The sequence below is a fragment of the Manihot esculenta genome, chromosome 9 (genome assembly GCF_001659605.2).
Source record: "Manihot esculenta cultivar AM560-2 chromosome 9, M.esculenta_v8, whole genome shotgun sequence".
Lineage (NCBI taxonomy): Eukaryota > Viridiplantae > Streptophyta > Magnoliopsida > Malpighiales > Euphorbiaceae > Manihot > Manihot esculenta.
This window is the reverse complement of record NC_035169.2, coordinates 20,671,384-20,689,739: the sequence shown is the minus strand read 5'-3', so window position 1 is coordinate 20,689,739 and position 18,356 is coordinate 20,671,384. Positions and strand designations below refer to the sequence as shown.

Here is an 18,356-nt window from a genome sequence, read left to right as displayed (position 1 = left end):
CCTCCTCATGAAAAATTGGTGTTTGCAGTCCTCATTTGACCATATTTTGAGTCATGCACCATACAAGTCAGAACTGATTACCATTCGTGAAAGGTTCTGCATCGGTTAAAATCAAAAAATTGAACCGTATTGAACCAAATCAACAGTTCAATTTTTTAATTTAATCATTTTGGTTCAGTTATTAATTTTAGAGAGTTTCAGTTTTCAATTTGGTTCGATCAATTAACTGAAATCAGTGAAAAAAAATTAAATTGACCAACTATAAGTACAATCTTAAAAGAAAACCTAGTCTATCCATCATTTTCTCTTTGCCGCCTCTCCCATCACAGTTTATCTTCATCAATTTTTAATCTCATCTCCACCCCCATCCGTCCTTCTTCGTCTCCATGATCATCTCTACCCTCCTCCTCCTTTTCTTCTTCTTCTCTCAATCGATTATTAGTTCTTCTTTGATCCATCCTCGATTTTTAGTCTCAATCTTCTATCTTCAAATATTCAGAGAACTGATCTTTGTTCTTCTACCTTCTTCTTCATTCTTTGTGTACCCATGCCTTCCATCTTCTTCTTCGTTCTGATATGCTCAAGCCATGGACTATAGATGATGGTATTTTTTTTCAGGATTTGCACATGTTGAAGAGACAAAAGGATTGCATATAAAGAAATTGAAATTGGTTTTGTATTTCTAGTTTGTGCTTATGGACTTGAGAATTTAGATTTCATGTGTTCTCTTTGAGCCTTGAAATTGTTGTTTTGTATTTTGTATTTATATATGTGTTGGGATAATTTTATATTATTGAATTTAACAATGCCCATTTATATTTAGTTTAAAACATATTAGAATTAATTTGTGATCTGATTGTTGGAATATTGAATGTTTAATGAATTACGAAATTGTTAGGGTTGATATCGTTTTCCATATATATTTCAATGAAATATATTAAAAATATACCGGAGAGATTCACAATATGGATGTGCTTGACTTAAAACTAAAAATTCTTTTTAAAAAATCAAGTTAAATATCAAATTAAATCAAAATGATTTATTTGAGATTGATTTGATTATAATTTTATATTCAATTTGATTCAGTTTCTAAAATATAGAATTTAAATTTTTAATTTTTCGATTCAGTTTGAAATCGAATTAGCAAAAGTGAATGTAGGCTAATATCAAACCAAATAAATTTGTGTATTCTTTATTTGTTTTTATTTTTATTTTTCTATTTTATTATTTTATTTATCACATTCTTATTCTTATCCCGATAAATATTTTTATTTTCACATTTATCCTAACACTTTTATTAATTTAATTTTCTATTTAATTATTTTGTAGTTCTGATAAACCTATTACACTGTTAGATTCTAAACACCTTATTTTAAAATTTTCGTCTCATTTTCTTTTATAATGTTAGTCTAAATTTTAAGTTTTAAATTTTTTATTAGTCATCCACTATTATATCTATATATTATCTATAACATATTATAATGTGTTTTCTTGTGTTGATATAATTATATATTTCAAATAACATTTTAAAAATATTATTGTATGATTACGAAACAACAATTAATATATATTATATTAACTATTATTATAGACAAATGATAAATTATTTTTTATCATTTTATAAATATCAATAATTTATTGCTGTAATAATTCTCAAATATCATTATAAATGTATAGAGAATATTATGATAAATGTATACAGACCTTCAGTGACAAATCCAGAAAATTTATTTAGAGACCCTATTTTAATAAATAATCAATAAAAATAAAATATATAAAATAAATATATATTCAAAAAATTTATAAAAAATAATAAAATATTATAATTAAATTAAAATTTATTTAATTCTTTTATTAATTAAATTATTGTAATAACAACTTCAATGTTTACAAATATAATTTTTTTTATATAAGTCAACAATAAACCGATCAATAATTTATTTTTTATTCTATTATGAAATCGATGAAATTTTTTTTATAAATATTACATATAAATTAAAGTAACATAATAATTTAATATAATATTTACTATAAATTTTACTTTTTCAAATTAAATTATCTAATTTATTAGTTATAAAAATAATATTTTTATTTTATTTTTTTATATTTAAATAATCTAACCTATTATCTATAAAAAATACTTGATTTATATTTAAATATTTTTTAAATTTAAATTATTTAATCTATTATCCATTAAATTTATATTTTTAAAATTAAATTATTTTTTAAATTTAAATAGTTCATAAAACTCATTAATTAATAAAAAATTAATCATAAAACACTTTTATTTATAAAAATTTAATTTTATAAAATAAAAAAATATTTTAATTGAATAATTTTAAAATAAAAATTAACTAATAAATTTTTTAAATATATAGAGACTTAATTATTATGAAAAATATTTTTTACATAAATTATTAATTAAAATATATAATATTAAATGGATTTTGATTTTATTCGAATAATAATTCGATTTGAGATGAATTTTAATAGTTTAAATTAATTTTTAATTAAATTTTGAATGAATTTAGATATTATTAATATAAATAAAATTTCAATTAGAATAGTTTAATTTTTGCTAATTTCTTATCCATTTACGTCCCAACCACCTATCAATTAATCGGAATATGCGAAAATCTCAAAATTTTGGAGAGTCCTTTCGTATTTCCATCTTTAAAAAAAATTATTAAAACGCGCTTAGCAAATGGAATTTTGGGCCTATTCGGCCCAACTGGGAGAACTAATCAAACCTAACAGCAAGCGAAGCCTAGGAAAAACCAGGTAGCAGACGAAGTGAAATAGAAGGACAGACGGGACGCAGACTAAAATCTCTCGCTGAAGAAGAAAAAGAGAAAAGATGAATACAGATATCACAGCATCCGCTAAACCAGAGTACCCGGTCATAGATCGCAATCCTCCATTCACTAAGGTCGTCGGTAACTTCAACTTTCTCGATTACTGCCGTTTCTCCACCATTACGGGCGTCTCCGTCACCGTCGGCTACCTCTCTGGTGCTTTTTCTATTTCTCTGTTTGTATGTACTTTTCAGATTCGCCAGATTTGAATGATTCAATGTTGTGATGTTTCTGATTTTCGAGTTTGAAATGGATAGGGATCAAGCCAGGGATAAGGGGGCCGTCAATGGTTACTGGAGGACTGATAGGCCTTATGGGAGGTTTCATGTATGCTTATCAAAACTCGGCAGGTCGACTCATGGGGTTTTTCCCTAATGAGGGTGAGGTTGCTCAGTACCAGAAACATGGTTTCAAGAATTAGGATTTCGATGGTTCTATTACTGAATGATTTTCGCAAATGAAAAGAAAAAATAGATTTAAGATCTCTCTTTGTTAGCATAATTTCGAAGATGATTATGGTAATAATTGGATCATCTTTTGCTCTTGATTCCATTTTGATACTCAATCTTGCTTAATTTAGATGTCAAATTGGGTTATGGACCAATATTAGGCGCATTTCTAGTTCTCTTTCTATTGATGTACTTTGTATTATATATGTTTGATCCTGCATTGTGCTTATTGTGTTGTGTTATTGACATCATTTAGGCATTCATTGAGGAGTTGCATCGTTGTCTTTTGCTTGATTTTGTTTGTTTAAATTGCACAAATTCTGCGAAGTTGTTCATTTTTACAATCTAATTGTTTGGGAAATTTGTGAATGTATATAGGAATCCAAATGTTTGATTTAAAGTTTGCACTAGCATGTGATGCTAATGCTTCAAAGAAACCACTAAACTTTGAGTTAGAAGTGATTTTAAAATTTTGATCCTATTTGTTGCATACCAAATAACTTTCCTAGGTTGTTATGCCATTAGAGGAAGCATTTATTACGAATGTAACACAGTGGTATGAGTAGCATACTTGAATTCAAGTGTTTATTTTTGTCATTCCTAAAGAGAGAACTGTTCCTTAGATACAAATAGCTTAGAAATAATTGATCAAGCTAGTAACAATGACTAAAATTCCAAATCCTTCATCAAACAGGTTTTCAATGATATCTTTGTAAGGAGAGATCTGCTTCACTCAATCTGCCTTGAGTTACGAGTTTAAACTGGTCTCTTAGTTATGGGGCCATTGCTGTGTGCTTTTAGCTGGTGTGCTGCACTTATACTTGATATCTATGGCTATTGTTTATTGAGGGATATCATCTCTGCCAGAAGCATAAATTTGAAGTGTATTTAGATATGGCTCTATATCTCGACGTGGACTTAATTTCAAACTGTTTGACCCTACTTTAGTCAGTATTTGGTGTTATCTTCGGAAAGATTTAGTGCCACTATATCCTTTTTCATCACTTCCTTTGACCTCATTTTGAGTTCTGGTCACCCTTTTAAATCTCCTCCAACTTCAGTGCATCAACCTTCCATAATTTGCAATAGAAACGTTCAGACCATGTCAATCTCTATATTCCCAACTCCTTCTTCAATAGGTACCATGTTCAGTTTTTTCCTAATATTATTCATTTGTTATACTATCTACCCAATTTTCCCCCTTTCATCATATCGGTCTGATTTCTGCAACACTAACATTCTGCACTTGTTGTTTCTTCACCATAAAATCAGATACCATGGGTAGTTCAAATGCAACACTACACAACTTCCCTTTAAGTTAGTTGGTCCTTGTAATAAGTTCATACATTCTAGTTTGTCTTTGTAGCGTGTTTAGTGCCCTTGTTCAATCAAAGGTAACATACATATATTGGATTCTTGGATTTCTTGGAAGGCATGATTTATCAAATGTTACTATGGAATTAATTGGTATGCTAGTATAGTTCTATATTATGCAGCCCTCATTTAGGTAATGGAAGCATAATCGATATTTTTCATCATATTTTATGTTGTGTGCTATGTGACAAGCTAGTCGTATAGCAAAATTCTAGAGTGCTTGATTAATGTATTATTAAGTTATTTTAAGGGCATATTGTACAAGTGTTTGCATGAAGGGATATGTAAAACTTGCAAAATCATAGTTAATTGGAATTGGAATAACCATTCTGTGACAATTTAAATTTGCTTTTCGTCTATTGAGCTTCTGGATCTCTATTCTTCTATTTGAAGAGTTCAAATTGTTATTAAAAATGTCGCTATTGAAATAAAGCACTTTGAAAGAAATGAATTCAATTTGTGTAATTGCTTAAGCAAGGATGAATTTGGAAAATGAAGATGATCAAGGGCTTTATCAGACGTGGCTTTTAAGTTTGACCAAGGACTTCCATCTCTTTTGACTTTGCTTTAAACGTCTCTGCATCTTCAATTGTAATGCCCTTTCTCATTAATCACTTGGAAGTTGCGTGCTGCTGCTTAAATCTACTTCATTTAGTCAATCTTCAACTCTAATGACTCGTTCTACGGCAACAATGGCTAATGTTGTAGATTCTAGTCCTGAAGCTGGCTACAAAAATAACCCTATAAGTTCAAACCATAACGACTTCCAAGGACCGATTTTGTTTTGGAAAGTCCATAGGAGCAGAGATGCCTACAACGTTATCAAAGCTACAGATAATTCTCAAAGCCAGCAGAAGTGAAATTATGAAAACAATAGCAGCTATGCCCAGATTTTCTCGACTTGGGTTTTGTGGGAAGGGTTATTTAAAGGGAATTTCAGCGAAATTGAATGTGGTTTAGATCAACCGGAAGACAAGGTGCTCAGGCTTCGACTTTGACCAAAAATTAAGAAGAAAGGCGGTGGCATCCAGGACCAAGAAGGATAAAAGAGGGAAATTATTACATTCAATTGTGGTATTTACGTACAATTAAATATTAATTATTGATATAGTGAAATTTGTATACGACCTATTATAATTAATAACTATAATAAAATGGTTCAACATATAATACTTATATAATAAATTTTTTTGTAAATGAGATGATTATTTGTGATAAATAATAATGTGGTTACTCAAAGAACAAACAATAAACAAATAATAGTAGTTCTTTGATTTAAAAGTGACACGGAATAACTAATTTTAAATTTTACAATAAATTTAAACTGAATTTAACTTTTATTTTTAACGTTCGATAAAGATCCATGTTAGCTTTTTGAAAAGGAAATTTTGAGTTGGATTTAACTTTTCTTGCTAACGTTCGATAGAGATCCATGTTAGCTTTTCGAAAAGGGAATTTTGAGACGCACAATTTTCAAAATTGTGACGATAGATATAGGTTTCTCACGAAATTCGAAGTAAAAATTTTAACATTTAGAAAATAATTTTGCATTTTAATTATTTGTTTAAATATTTTTATAATTTTATATATTAAAATTTTTTCTATTATAAATAACTTTTTTTAACTGTTTGAAACTTATTTTTAATATTTTAAAAATTTTAGTAAGATTTTTTTATTTTTAATTTCTCATTTTTATTATATAGTCTTGACCAAACGTTATTGATTAAAACTACTTATGAAATTTAATTAGTCTACATCAAGAAAAAAAAAGGAGAAAAGACTCCCATTTATTAGGTTTTCTCACTTATACGTTATTGATTAAAACTATTTATGAAATTTAATTAGTCTACGTCAAGAAAAAAAGAAAGAAGAGGCTCCCACTTATTAGGTTTTCATATGAAAAGTTTCTTCTCTACCTAACCACAATAAGTGTAACAACTCATTTAGTTTGTTCTATAAATACTCTAATTTTATTATAATTATTATAATGGGTTTTATTTATGTGATTATGTTAATAATAAATATATAATTATTGTGCATATATATACTTTTCTTCAAGGTGTTATTATAAAAACATAGAAAATTTTAAGATTTTAATAAGAGTGGGATTATGTATTCAACTAATAAAAACTAAGGGAGATTAATAAACAAAACATGTAAAGTGTATTTTTATCAATTCATGTAGCTCTGGTTTGGTATGCATTCTTGTAAGAAAAAAAATTGAATACTATTAATAAATTTAATTTATTTTTATTAGTAAAAGAATTCATTTGTTTCGCATAGAATTTAATTATTGAGTTTTTCTATGTTGAATAAATTAATAATAAATTTAAATTGATTTAATTTATTTGTTATTCTTATTATTTTTAAATAAAATATAAATATTTATTCTTATAAATAATAATTATTTTTATCACATTAATCGAAAAATTATTACTAATATTTTTATAATATTTAAAATCTGAATTTTACATAATTTTTTAAATATATATTAAGATTTAAAAAAATATTAACAAAAATAATATAATAAATTTCTTAATATTAATTATAAATATATTAAACATTAATAGTGAATATTAAAGTAAATTAAATTTGCTTCTTATTTTTCCCGAATCTAGATTTCCTCCGACAAATACAAAATAACCTTAATCGACTTTCTATCACTTCTGAATCTCGCTCAATCAGCATCCAAAAAATATTCAATTGAAGTGCATCCATGATCATTATAGAGTATATCAAGTTCAGGGGTCCCTTTTAGATAATATAGAATTTGTTTTAGAGTGGCCCAATATTTCACTGTAGGTGTAGGCATGAACTGGTTTACAACACTTATTGCAAAAATAATGTCTGGCCAAATCATCACCGTAAGATAGTTCAACTTTTCAACCAACTTTTTATACCTTTTTGAGTCATTATAGGGGTTGCTATCATCTTTGGTGAGACACATTAAAAATCATTGGTGTGCTATAAGGTTTAGTTTCAAACTTCTCAGTTTCTACAAGCAAGTCAAAGATATGCTTTCTTTGTGATGCTATAAAAAATTTTGAAAGTGAGCTATGAGCTGTCGCCACAAAATAAGGGTCACGTGGCAAGAATCTAATAAGTGGATAACTTGGTCTCATCCAAAGAAAGAAAGACCTGGATGCCTTGACACCCGGTTTATCATCAAGACTCGCTCTCCCCTGGATAGGTCTAGTCTCGACATAAAGTTACTGTTAGCAAATACAATCCAGCAGACTCTCGTTACACCTATAATCACGGGATCCCCGACCAATTAACCCGACGGGATTCCTTATCAAGCAGCCTGCCACATCATCGCCGGATTATCAGAAAATGCTATATTTATCTTTATCTCCTTACAATATAAAAAGAGAACAATCCCAGAGGTAAAGATAATCAGTTCTCTTACACAATTACTCTCAAGTTTTATATTCACTCTATTCTCCAGTTGACTGACTTGAGCATCGGAGTGGCTTCTGCGGGTACTAACCACCTCACGTTCTCATTCTTGTAGGTTTAGTCAATCACAACACAGCTCTACTTTTGGCCGCATCATTTAGTTTTGTTGTCGAAAAATCCATTGAATCCTTTCTATTTATTTGGATTAAAGTCTGTCTCTTGTTCTTTTTCTTTGAAAAAGAAATCTCTCCTCTTTCTCTTGAAATGATCCGGATTATACATGTTATTGCAAGAGGACCTATTGATGCAAAAGAAAAAAATAGCAGAAGATGTCCTATCAATTGAACAAGAGCCATGGACCAAACAAGAAGTAAGGTTTGGCCCCGCAAACAAAGCGGTTGGATTCTTTCAAAATGACCTACTGATCGTCAAAATCCTTCTGAACAGGTATGAAATGAGGCAAGTATTGGTGGATATAAGTAGTTCTGTTAATCTTCTCATCTCAATATTTTTAACAAGTTAGGCTTGGATAAAAATAGCATTGTCAAAATTTTCTATCCGTTAGTAGGATTAGAATATAAGATCATGGCAGTACTAGGCACCATCAACCTCCCCCTAGTGCTGGGTGACGAGAAATGTAGACAGAAGTTGTATACAGAGTTGGTGATGGTAGATATTCCATTTGTGTACAGTTTAATACTCCACCGCCCAGTTCTAAACTGCCATGGATAGTTATTAACATGGGTATTATGTGTCTTAAGTTACCAACTCCAGGGGGGATAACCGTAGTCCGAAGCAACCCGAGGTTGGCCAAAGAATATTATGGACACCCCACAATATGCCTCGAGAAAGCAATAATGCCCATCGGCTTGTTAAAAAAACTAGAATCTCACATAAAGCCAAAGTCAGCAGACTCGATGGAAGAGTTCCACTTAGGTAAGGGTCAAAAGGTATAATTTAGTACTGTGTTAACTGGTGAAACAAAGAACCGTTTAATAGAGTTGCTAAAATTTCAAGTGACCGCTTTCGCTTGGTCTCCAAAAGATGTAATAGGGCTGGACTCGACTCTCATCACTCATAAGCTGTTTATTGACAGAGCAGTCAAATCGGTCCAACAAAAGAAAAGAAGGTTCATGCCAGAGAGGCAATAAGTGATCAAAGAAGAGGTTAACAAGTTATTAAGTGCAGGATTAATAAAGGAGGTTTAGTATCCCACATGGCTTGCAAATGTGGTCTTGGTGAGGAAAGAGAAATGGAGAATGTGCATGGACTTTACTGACCTAAATAAACTGTGTCCAAAAGATCATTACCCATCACCATCTATTGACACGTTAGTAGATTCAACCTCAAGTCATGCAGTGGTTTCCGTTCTTGATGCCATTTTAGGTTACCGCCAAATTATAATGGACACCGAGGATACAGAAAAGACTACATTCATTACAGATGAAGGAGTTTTCTGCTACAAGGTGATGCCATTTGGACTAAAAAATGAGGGGGCGACTTATTAAAGGCTGGTGTCAGGCATCTTCAAAGACATGATTGGGTCAACAGTCGAAGTGTACATGGATGACATGGTAGTAAAGAGCTGATCTCTGGAAGACCATCCAGATGATATCCGAAAAGTCTTTAATGTGCTAGATAAGGCAGGAATGAAACTAAACTCTGAAAAATGCACCTTCGGGGTAAAAGCATGGAAGTTTTTGGGGTATATAGTTTTAGAAAGAGGCATAATAGCAAACCCTGAAAAGATTAGTGTCATTCAAAATATGGAAGCACCCAAAACTATTAATGAGGTATAGAAATTGAATGGGTGAGTCACAGCCTTGGGCTGGTTTATATCATGCTCGACTAGAAGGTGACTTCCATTTTTTAAAGCTTTAAAAGGCAAAGATAAGTTTGTGTAGGGAGAAGAATGTGTAGAGGCATTTAAAAGTTTGAAAACCTTTTTATCATCTCCTCCATTACCAAGCTCGCCTGTCGAGGGCAAGGTTTTATTTCTATACTTATCTGTGATGCAGGAAATAGTTTACTCAGTGCTCGTTCATAAGAACAATGGGGAGCTGAACTATCCTACACTCGAAAAGTTGGCGTTTGCAGTCCTAATGTCATCCATAAAGCTATGTCCATACTTCGAGTCACACACTATAGAAGTCAGGAAAGATTATCCTTTGCGAAAGGTTCTACACATATCGGAGCTATCAGGGCAACTATCTACCTGGCCAGTAATATTGTCAACCTTTGATATTAGGTACATCCCAAGAAAGGCAATGAAAACCCAAGCAGTAGCCGATTTTTTTGCAGAAATGACTCTGCCGTTAGAGTCTTTGGAATCCTTTGAATCAACTATTGAGGGTGGAAAGTTTAGGTAGATGGAGCTTGTGGAGTCAAGGGTTCTGAAATCGGGATCCTTTTGCAGAGTCAGACCGGTATAAAGCTTCAGTATGCAGCAAATCTCGCCTTCAACACTACCAACAATGTAGCCGAGTACGAGACTATAATAATGGCCCTAAGAATCATCAAAGAATTAGGTATAAAGAAATCCATTATTTTTAGTGACTCACAGTTGGTTGTTAATCAGTGCTAGGGACAATTTAAAGTCTAAGAACTGAACCTTGTCAAATACAAGGAAAAGGTTTGGTACTTAATGGAGAGGATCAAAGACGGGCAAGGCAGTTGCAAGCTTGACTAAGTGGCCAGGGGCGATAACAAAGAAGTAGATTTTCTAGCCAAAATGGCGGCGGCGGTGAACAACATCTTACTCGGCCTTTTCAATTTGAGGAACTGCACACTCTAGCAACTGGAGTGGAAGAGTCTTTTCCCATTGAGAAAGGAGAATCATGGATGATGCCCGTATATAAGTTTTTAAATACAATATGATCTGCCAGCTGATGAATTATTGGCCAAATAGATAATAAGAAAATTTTCTAAATATGCACTAATTAATAGCTGGTTGAATAGGAGGTCCTCAACTCAGCTATGGTTGTGTTGTGTTATGAAGGAAGAAGGTTAGGAAATCCTAAAGGAAAATCATGAAGGTGATTGCAGGAGCTGACTGTGCAGTCGTCGAAGCCGATAAAAAATAACCTTTTCAGTTATCAGCAATTTTACAACTGCAGATAGTGGTGAAGGATCGAATCTACAGGAAATTGATACTTACCTATCTTTCTTATCAAGACCAAGAAAAAAAACTGAAAGCAAAATAAAAGTAAACTACAAGTAAAGTAAAAAGGGGGTTTGAGATTGATTCAATTAAATAATGATAAAAGCAATAAAGTAAGCGAATAATAAAAGTAAAGAGATTCAATAATGAGAAAAGTTTTCGTTGAAGAATTGAATCCATTTCAGTTATTGGGATTGATCATTGAAACTTAAATTCTTTTATTTGATTCAATAAATTAGTTATGGAGATAAAAGACGGTTCTCACCACCATATCTCTCATTAAGTATAAATTAATTAGGCGCGTCCTCTAACCAATCACTAATCAATAAGTTGCTAAGAAACGTTTTTTAGGCTATCCTTAATTTGTATATTCTCGTATTAATGGAGAAGCTCATATATTTATAATAATTAGCCTCTCCTATATTACTTATTGGGATTACTTTTTCCTAGAGAAAAAAAAATAATTATAATACATCCTTTTTCATCAACCAACAAATGTTACATATAAAAAGAGAACTCAAGTTCAGTCTTCAAGAAGATATTATTTGTAAGGATAATTATGAACCAAAAATTAATCTTCTAGAGAAAATAAAACATTAAAGGAAAAGCTAGTGAGGAGAATTAAAAAAAAAAAAAAAAAGGAAAAACAGCGTAACTTTAACCGCAATAGCGTGCAAAAAAATAATATGAAATTGGTCCAACCACCTTCTCCAAAGTGGGAGAGACTACATATGCCTTGCTTTTCTTCCTATTTAACACATGACCATTGCTTATTGGGTCTCCACTAGGGGATGTTTGCCTGTTGAGTTTTGCATGTATCCAATTTGACTGAAATTTATTAAAGTTGGTGTGGATAATATAATTAAATTTAGGATAAGTTCAAATTTTAAAAGTAATATTCATATTGACAGTGAATGTCAAAATTATCAAAAATAACATATACAAATATCACATGAAATAGTGAATAAAATTAACACTATAAATTTTTAAATAATAATTAAGAAAATAAATAAATAAGAGGCGTTTTGATAAGAATTTAACAAAGTAAAAAATGAATGCAACTAAAAAATAATAATAAGAAAAAATTAAATAATTAATTTAAGAGAAAATCAACCAAAATAAATTTCAATTGAAGAATAAGATTTATTTTAATTGTGAGAATTAATCATTGAAACAAAAATAAGTCTTTATTCATTTCAATAAATTGATATGAGAAAAACTCATCATAATAAATCTCTCTTCAGATATAAATTAATTAAAAAACATTATTTCTTTTCATATATAAATTAATCATAAAATATTCGTTAATTAATTCTAATAAAAAAATAACTCAAAAAATGTTTATTAAATTTAATTTATCAATTATCTTAAGAAGTAAAAAGATTCAGATCTAACTAATAAATCAAACCGCGTGATTGATTTAAGTTAAATTACAAAATTTTTTAGCGGGTTACGGCAATTATTATTTATTGTTGAATGATTCAAACAATTACATGCTGAACCATCCAAACTGATAATATGTTATCTTAAAAATAGAATAATTGGTCCTATTGATAAATTAACAAAATAATAATAAAAATGATAACTAAAATTATATAAATATTAGAAGAAATAAAGATTAAAATCTTATAATCTTTATAAAAACCGAAACTCCAACCTATTTTTAACTAGAATAAAGGAAATCAGCCACATATAGCTACAGTAAAACAATAAAAATTATTAAGAAAATTGTCTGAAGAAATAGGCTGTTGTTACAAAAAGAGAGAATATAAAGCAAAACTCTAGAGAAATTTTATTTAAAATTCTCTTTTTAAAGAGATAAAATTCAAATTTTTCCAAGTAAAAAAAAGTATTGATTTATTTTCTAATGAGAGAAAAAGTTTTCTTAGTTTGTTGTATGAGATTCCTACTATTCGAGACTGAATTATAGATCTTTTAACGAGAAAATCCTAGTCTACCACATCAATTGCATCGCTCCTATTATTCGAAGCCTTGTCCAAGGCTCCGATCAAGGTTTTGGGCAAGGTCTAATCTTTTGTAATTTGAGCTCAAGTAAATAGACTTATCCAAATCTCCTAGTCAAGGCTCATCATAGCGGTCTCCTCAAGCTCAAATTCTTCATCAAAATTTTAACAGTGTTGCAACTTTTTAAATTCCTATAAAATATTAAAATTTATCCAAATAAATAGAAATCATTTCCATGCTAAGTATAAAAAGTAAATATATATTGAATATATACATTATCAATTGAGTTTAAATTTTATATATTAAATATTATTATATAAAAATATTTATATAAATAATTAACTGGATATATTTCATTTATATCTATAATAACATTTATATACTTTTATACATTTTATATATATATATATATAATCGAAAAATAGAGTTGTGTTATGATTAATTAAACCTGCAAGAAAGAGAATGTGAAGTAATTGGTATCTACAGTAGCCACTCTGACGCTCAAGTCAGTAAACTGAAAAGAATGATGAATATAATATAATACTCTAAACTTAAGAGTAGTTGTGTAAGAATCACGTATTTTTGTCTTTGTGATTGTTGACTTTTATACTGCAAGAGAATGGAGTTGGTTATAGTATTTCTTGAGAATCTGGTAATGATATGGCCGGTTAGTTGATAAAAGATCTCGCTTGCTAATTGGTCGGGTACCCCGTGATTACAAGCGTAAAGAGAGTCTATTGGATTGTAACCGCTAAGAATAACTTCCTGTGAAGACCTAACCATCCTAAGGGAGGCGAGTTTTGAAAAAGAGCCGAACTGAGGCCTATCTAAAGTATCCAGATTTTCTTTTTTTTTTTTTTTCAGTGAGACCGAACATTATCTGAACAGACCTTTGTCATATGGTTCTAATTTCAAGTAAAAACACATAGTTTTCTTTAGGTGATTACTGTGTGATATCATATATATCAACTAAATTAGTCTTTTATATATTTCATGTAAATTTTATAAATTAAAGTTCCACTGCTTTGAATATTTTTAAATAATAATAATAATTGAATTTTAGTATAAATTTAAATAAATTAAAATAAAATTTTAATTGAGTTCAAGACATATTTTTATATTTTATATATTAAATAGTTTCATATTTGCATATAGTAATTTTCGTGGTTATTTTATTATCTTTGCTCCCATCCATGCCTCCATGCCTATGAATTGATTGGTAATTGTAGGTTAAGGTCTCTTTTTTTTTAAAAAAAAAAACAATAATATAATAAGTCAAAGCTTTTAATATGTCTGAGGAATTTTAAAAAATTGAGACTTTGATCCAAGTTCTGAATTAAAATGTCTTAAAATCGCTCATTGAAATAAAACTTGAAAAATTAATTTGAAGGATGAAGTACAACATAAAATAACAAGTTGATTCTTTTTTTTTTTAATTCATTATAGTCCAATTAATATAAAAATATCTAAAATTTTTTGTTATTTTGTTAAAATTTTAAAAATCATGAAAATTATTTAAAAGTATAAATTTTATTTTAAATATATCTAATCTTAAAATATAAATTGAAGGAGTATGTTTTAATGACGTGTTAATATCACATAAATTATTTTATTATAGCCATATAAAATAAAGATTAATAATTTTAATAAAAAAATTTAAAATTTTTTACTATTTTATAATGTAATTCAAATATTTAAAAATTAATTATAATTCAATTTAAAATTTTTAAATTTATCATTCTTTACCATGAAATTTTTAAAACTCTATTTTTACTCTTTATCCTCATCTAATGTAGTGTAAGAGATCACAATAAGATTTCTTCTTATTTTTTAATTTTGAATCTCTAATTTTTTTTTAAGTTTAATCATATTTGCTTTTTGATGATTCAAAGGCATGAAGTCGTGGATACACGCTCCTAAATCTATGTATTTGCATGTCGGTCCTGTACGATTCAAAACGATTTTTTTTGCTATTAGTATTAGTACGTTGGTAAGGAGTATTTAATTTAAATTGAAAAAATTAATTAAATTAAATTAATTTTAAATTTTAGTTTGATTTTTTATTCAATTCAATTCGGTTTGATTTTTAATTTAAAAAATTTTAGTTATTTCATTTTGGTTCAATTTTGATTAGAAAAAAAATTGAAAAAATCGAACCGAACTGATTAGTGATAATAATATATTATTTTTAATAATATAGAGAAATTAAATTATATTAAAATTAAAATATTTTAATTAAATTTTAAAATATTAAAAATATAGTGTAAAAAATAAAAAATTTATTAAAAATCAAAACCGATCAAATCGAATTGAATCGAATTAAATTAGACTGATTTAATTTCTGATCAAAATTGATTCAATTCAATTTTTATAAATACTAAAATTTTAATTTTTAATTTATTTATTTTGATTCAATTTTAAACCAAATCGATCAAATAGTAATCGCCACCAGCACTACTACCTCCAAAATTTCTCCAACAGCCACTTTATTTGATCATCTAACTCATGTTGTTGATATTGTCAGAGCTGAGTACTATCCAACAAAGAAGCATATCACCGGCTGAGTACTATCCGATTCAAAACGATAGTCGATAGTGGCAAGGGAAGAAACTTACTTCCCTTGCCACCATGTTAAGTACCCACCAAAATAGTTTCCCCACACTCATTTGATATTCTCTTTAAAAATAATTTAATCCCATTGATTTATCAATTACCCCACGATTAAGTGTCCATAAAATAGTAAAAATATTATTTAATAAGAGGAATTTATTAATTAATTTTTTTTATTTTAAAAATTATATTAAAATATTTATGTAATTTTAAAAAATTTATTAATTAATTATTTAGTTAATTTTAATTATTAATTATTTTATAAAAATTTACGATACTTTCTGTACAAAGAAATTAAAATACTATATATTTTTACAAAATGAAAAAATTAATTAATAAATTTTTTTATATAATAAAAATTAAATAATAAAATATTAATAGTTAAAATTAATAAAAAGATTAATTAATATATTTTTTAAAATTTTAAAGGAGTTTTGATATATTTTTTAAAATTAATTATTAATTAATGAATTTTTTATATTATAAAAATTAAATAATAAAATTTTTAATAATTTATCTTATCAAAGTTTAACTTACTCTTAAAATTAACTTAAAGTGAGAGTATTCAAAATTATATAAATACAAAATCATTTCTATTCCTAATTAAAATGAATCAACACGTTCTTTTCCTCTCTAAAATCAAACACTTTGTGTAAAAACAGTTATAAAAAGTCTAATATTAAATAGATATAAACTCTATTTTAAAAAATTAAACTTAACTTTTAATTCATCTTAAAAATTAATTTAAAAATAAAAAAAAATCTCAAAATCATACATGAGATACATTTCCCCAATATTACGGAACATGGGAATTATTATTATTATTATTATTTCAGTTAATATTCTAATCATTTTCTTATCACCAAACTTATTAAATTGCGTCATCTTATTTTCATCATCGAAACCAATAATTCACAAGCAGCCCTTTTCCCCTTTAGGCATTTTACATATTAAAAAATCATGCATCACAAGGAAAAAAAAAAAAGGTTATTACATATTTATTTTCAAAAAAAAAAATGAATAAATTCAATGAATGAAGTTGATAGTGGGTGGGGCAATATTACTATAATTACATTCAAGACTTGCTATTTATTTCCAACTTTCAAACAACACTCTCTCATCTCCACCAGTTCTTTTTCATGAAGCTTTCCTTTTGTCTTTCTCGAGACTCCTATTATTCTCCAAAAAAGGAGAGATATTATCTCCACATGATATATACTCAGAGACAAAATATGAAAGTAATCTTTTATTTTTTTTATTTTCACATGGGAACACTATAAATATATAAATATATAAATAAATAAATTTCTTTATTATTAAAAAATTTATTATTTGATTTAAAAAATTTATTGATTGATTTTTTAATTTTAAAATAATATATTAAAATATTTTTAAAAAATATTAATTAATCTTTATATTAAAATATTTTTAAAAAATATTAATTAATCTTACTCTAATTTTATTTATAAATAAACTATATTTTAATTTTTAAATTTTAAGATAATTAATAGATCCATCTATATTTTTTAAATTAAACACATAAATTTTTATGTAATCAACTCTAGAAATGAAAATTCTTCTATTCATAATTTAATTTTATTAGTGAACGGAGAATATATATTTTAAATAACTAAAATATTTTCAATAACACTTAAATTCTTTTTAATATAGATTAATAGTTTTATATTATATAAACTATTTTTTGATCATTTTAATATAATTGATGATCAGTATTTGTGTTTTTAAAACTAAATTTTTAAAACTCTCTATATTTAATTCGTCTAAAATTATAATTATTCTATGTATTATAAATATTAGTTCAAAATCAGTGGATTGTCAAATTTCTTTAAAAAGTTCAATTTATTTCTAAAATACTCTTTATAAAAATTTATAACGTATTTAAACATTACTTAGTATCACTTAAAAATAGTTGAAATTATAGTATTTTTTGAAAATTTTAAAGTTATAATTATTGAAATATTTTAACGAATTGAAATTGAAAAATAAAAATATTAAAAATTAATTAAATGAGATATTATAGATAAAAGTTAATAGAGATTTAAGTGTTGTTTCAAATAAAAAATGAAAGATCAAAATGTTTAAATTATAATGATGAAGAAGGACTAATTATAGAGAAATTTAAATATATACTTTTAAAATTTCAGGGATCAATTCATTAATTATACTAAAATTTAAGAATTTAAGTATAATTTATCCATTTAAAAATAATAATAAAAGATCATGATTGATGGCTCAAGTTGAGCCACATTTATTGTGGCTCAAATGGGTCATATCAACTTAAAATGTCATATTTACCCTTACTAATTTTGGAGGCAAATCAACCCTCCAAATTACAATCTCTTTCCTCCGTTAATTTTTCTCCAACTAAATATCTTCTTTTTTAGCAAACAACATAAATTATGTTATCATTTTCAAGACAAATAATAATTAAAAAATATATTTATTTTAATACTTGTCCTTTCTACTCACTTATATTCTTCACAAACCTTCTTCTCACCAATATTCTCTGACACTCCTCTCCTA

At 27.5% G+C, this 18,356-nt stretch overlaps 1 protein-coding gene across 1 annotated transcript; it reads left to right on the top strand.

The window, feature by feature from the left end:
- Positions 1 to 2,762: 2,762 nt before the first annotated feature.
- LOC110622222 (NADH-ubiquinone oxidoreductase 20.9 kDa subunit) lies at positions 2,763 to 3,533 on the top strand. The gene is made up of 2 exons (XM_021766656.2): positions 2,763 to 3,011; positions 3,113 to 3,533. Exons 1-2 carry the CDS (start codon positions 2,858 to 2,860, stop codon positions 3,274 to 3,276), a joined length of 318 nt encoding a protein of 105 aa, XP_021622348.1. The 5' UTR covers positions 2,763 to 2,857; the 3' UTR covers positions 3,277 to 3,533.
- Positions 3,534 to 18,356: the final 14,823 nt, after the last annotated feature.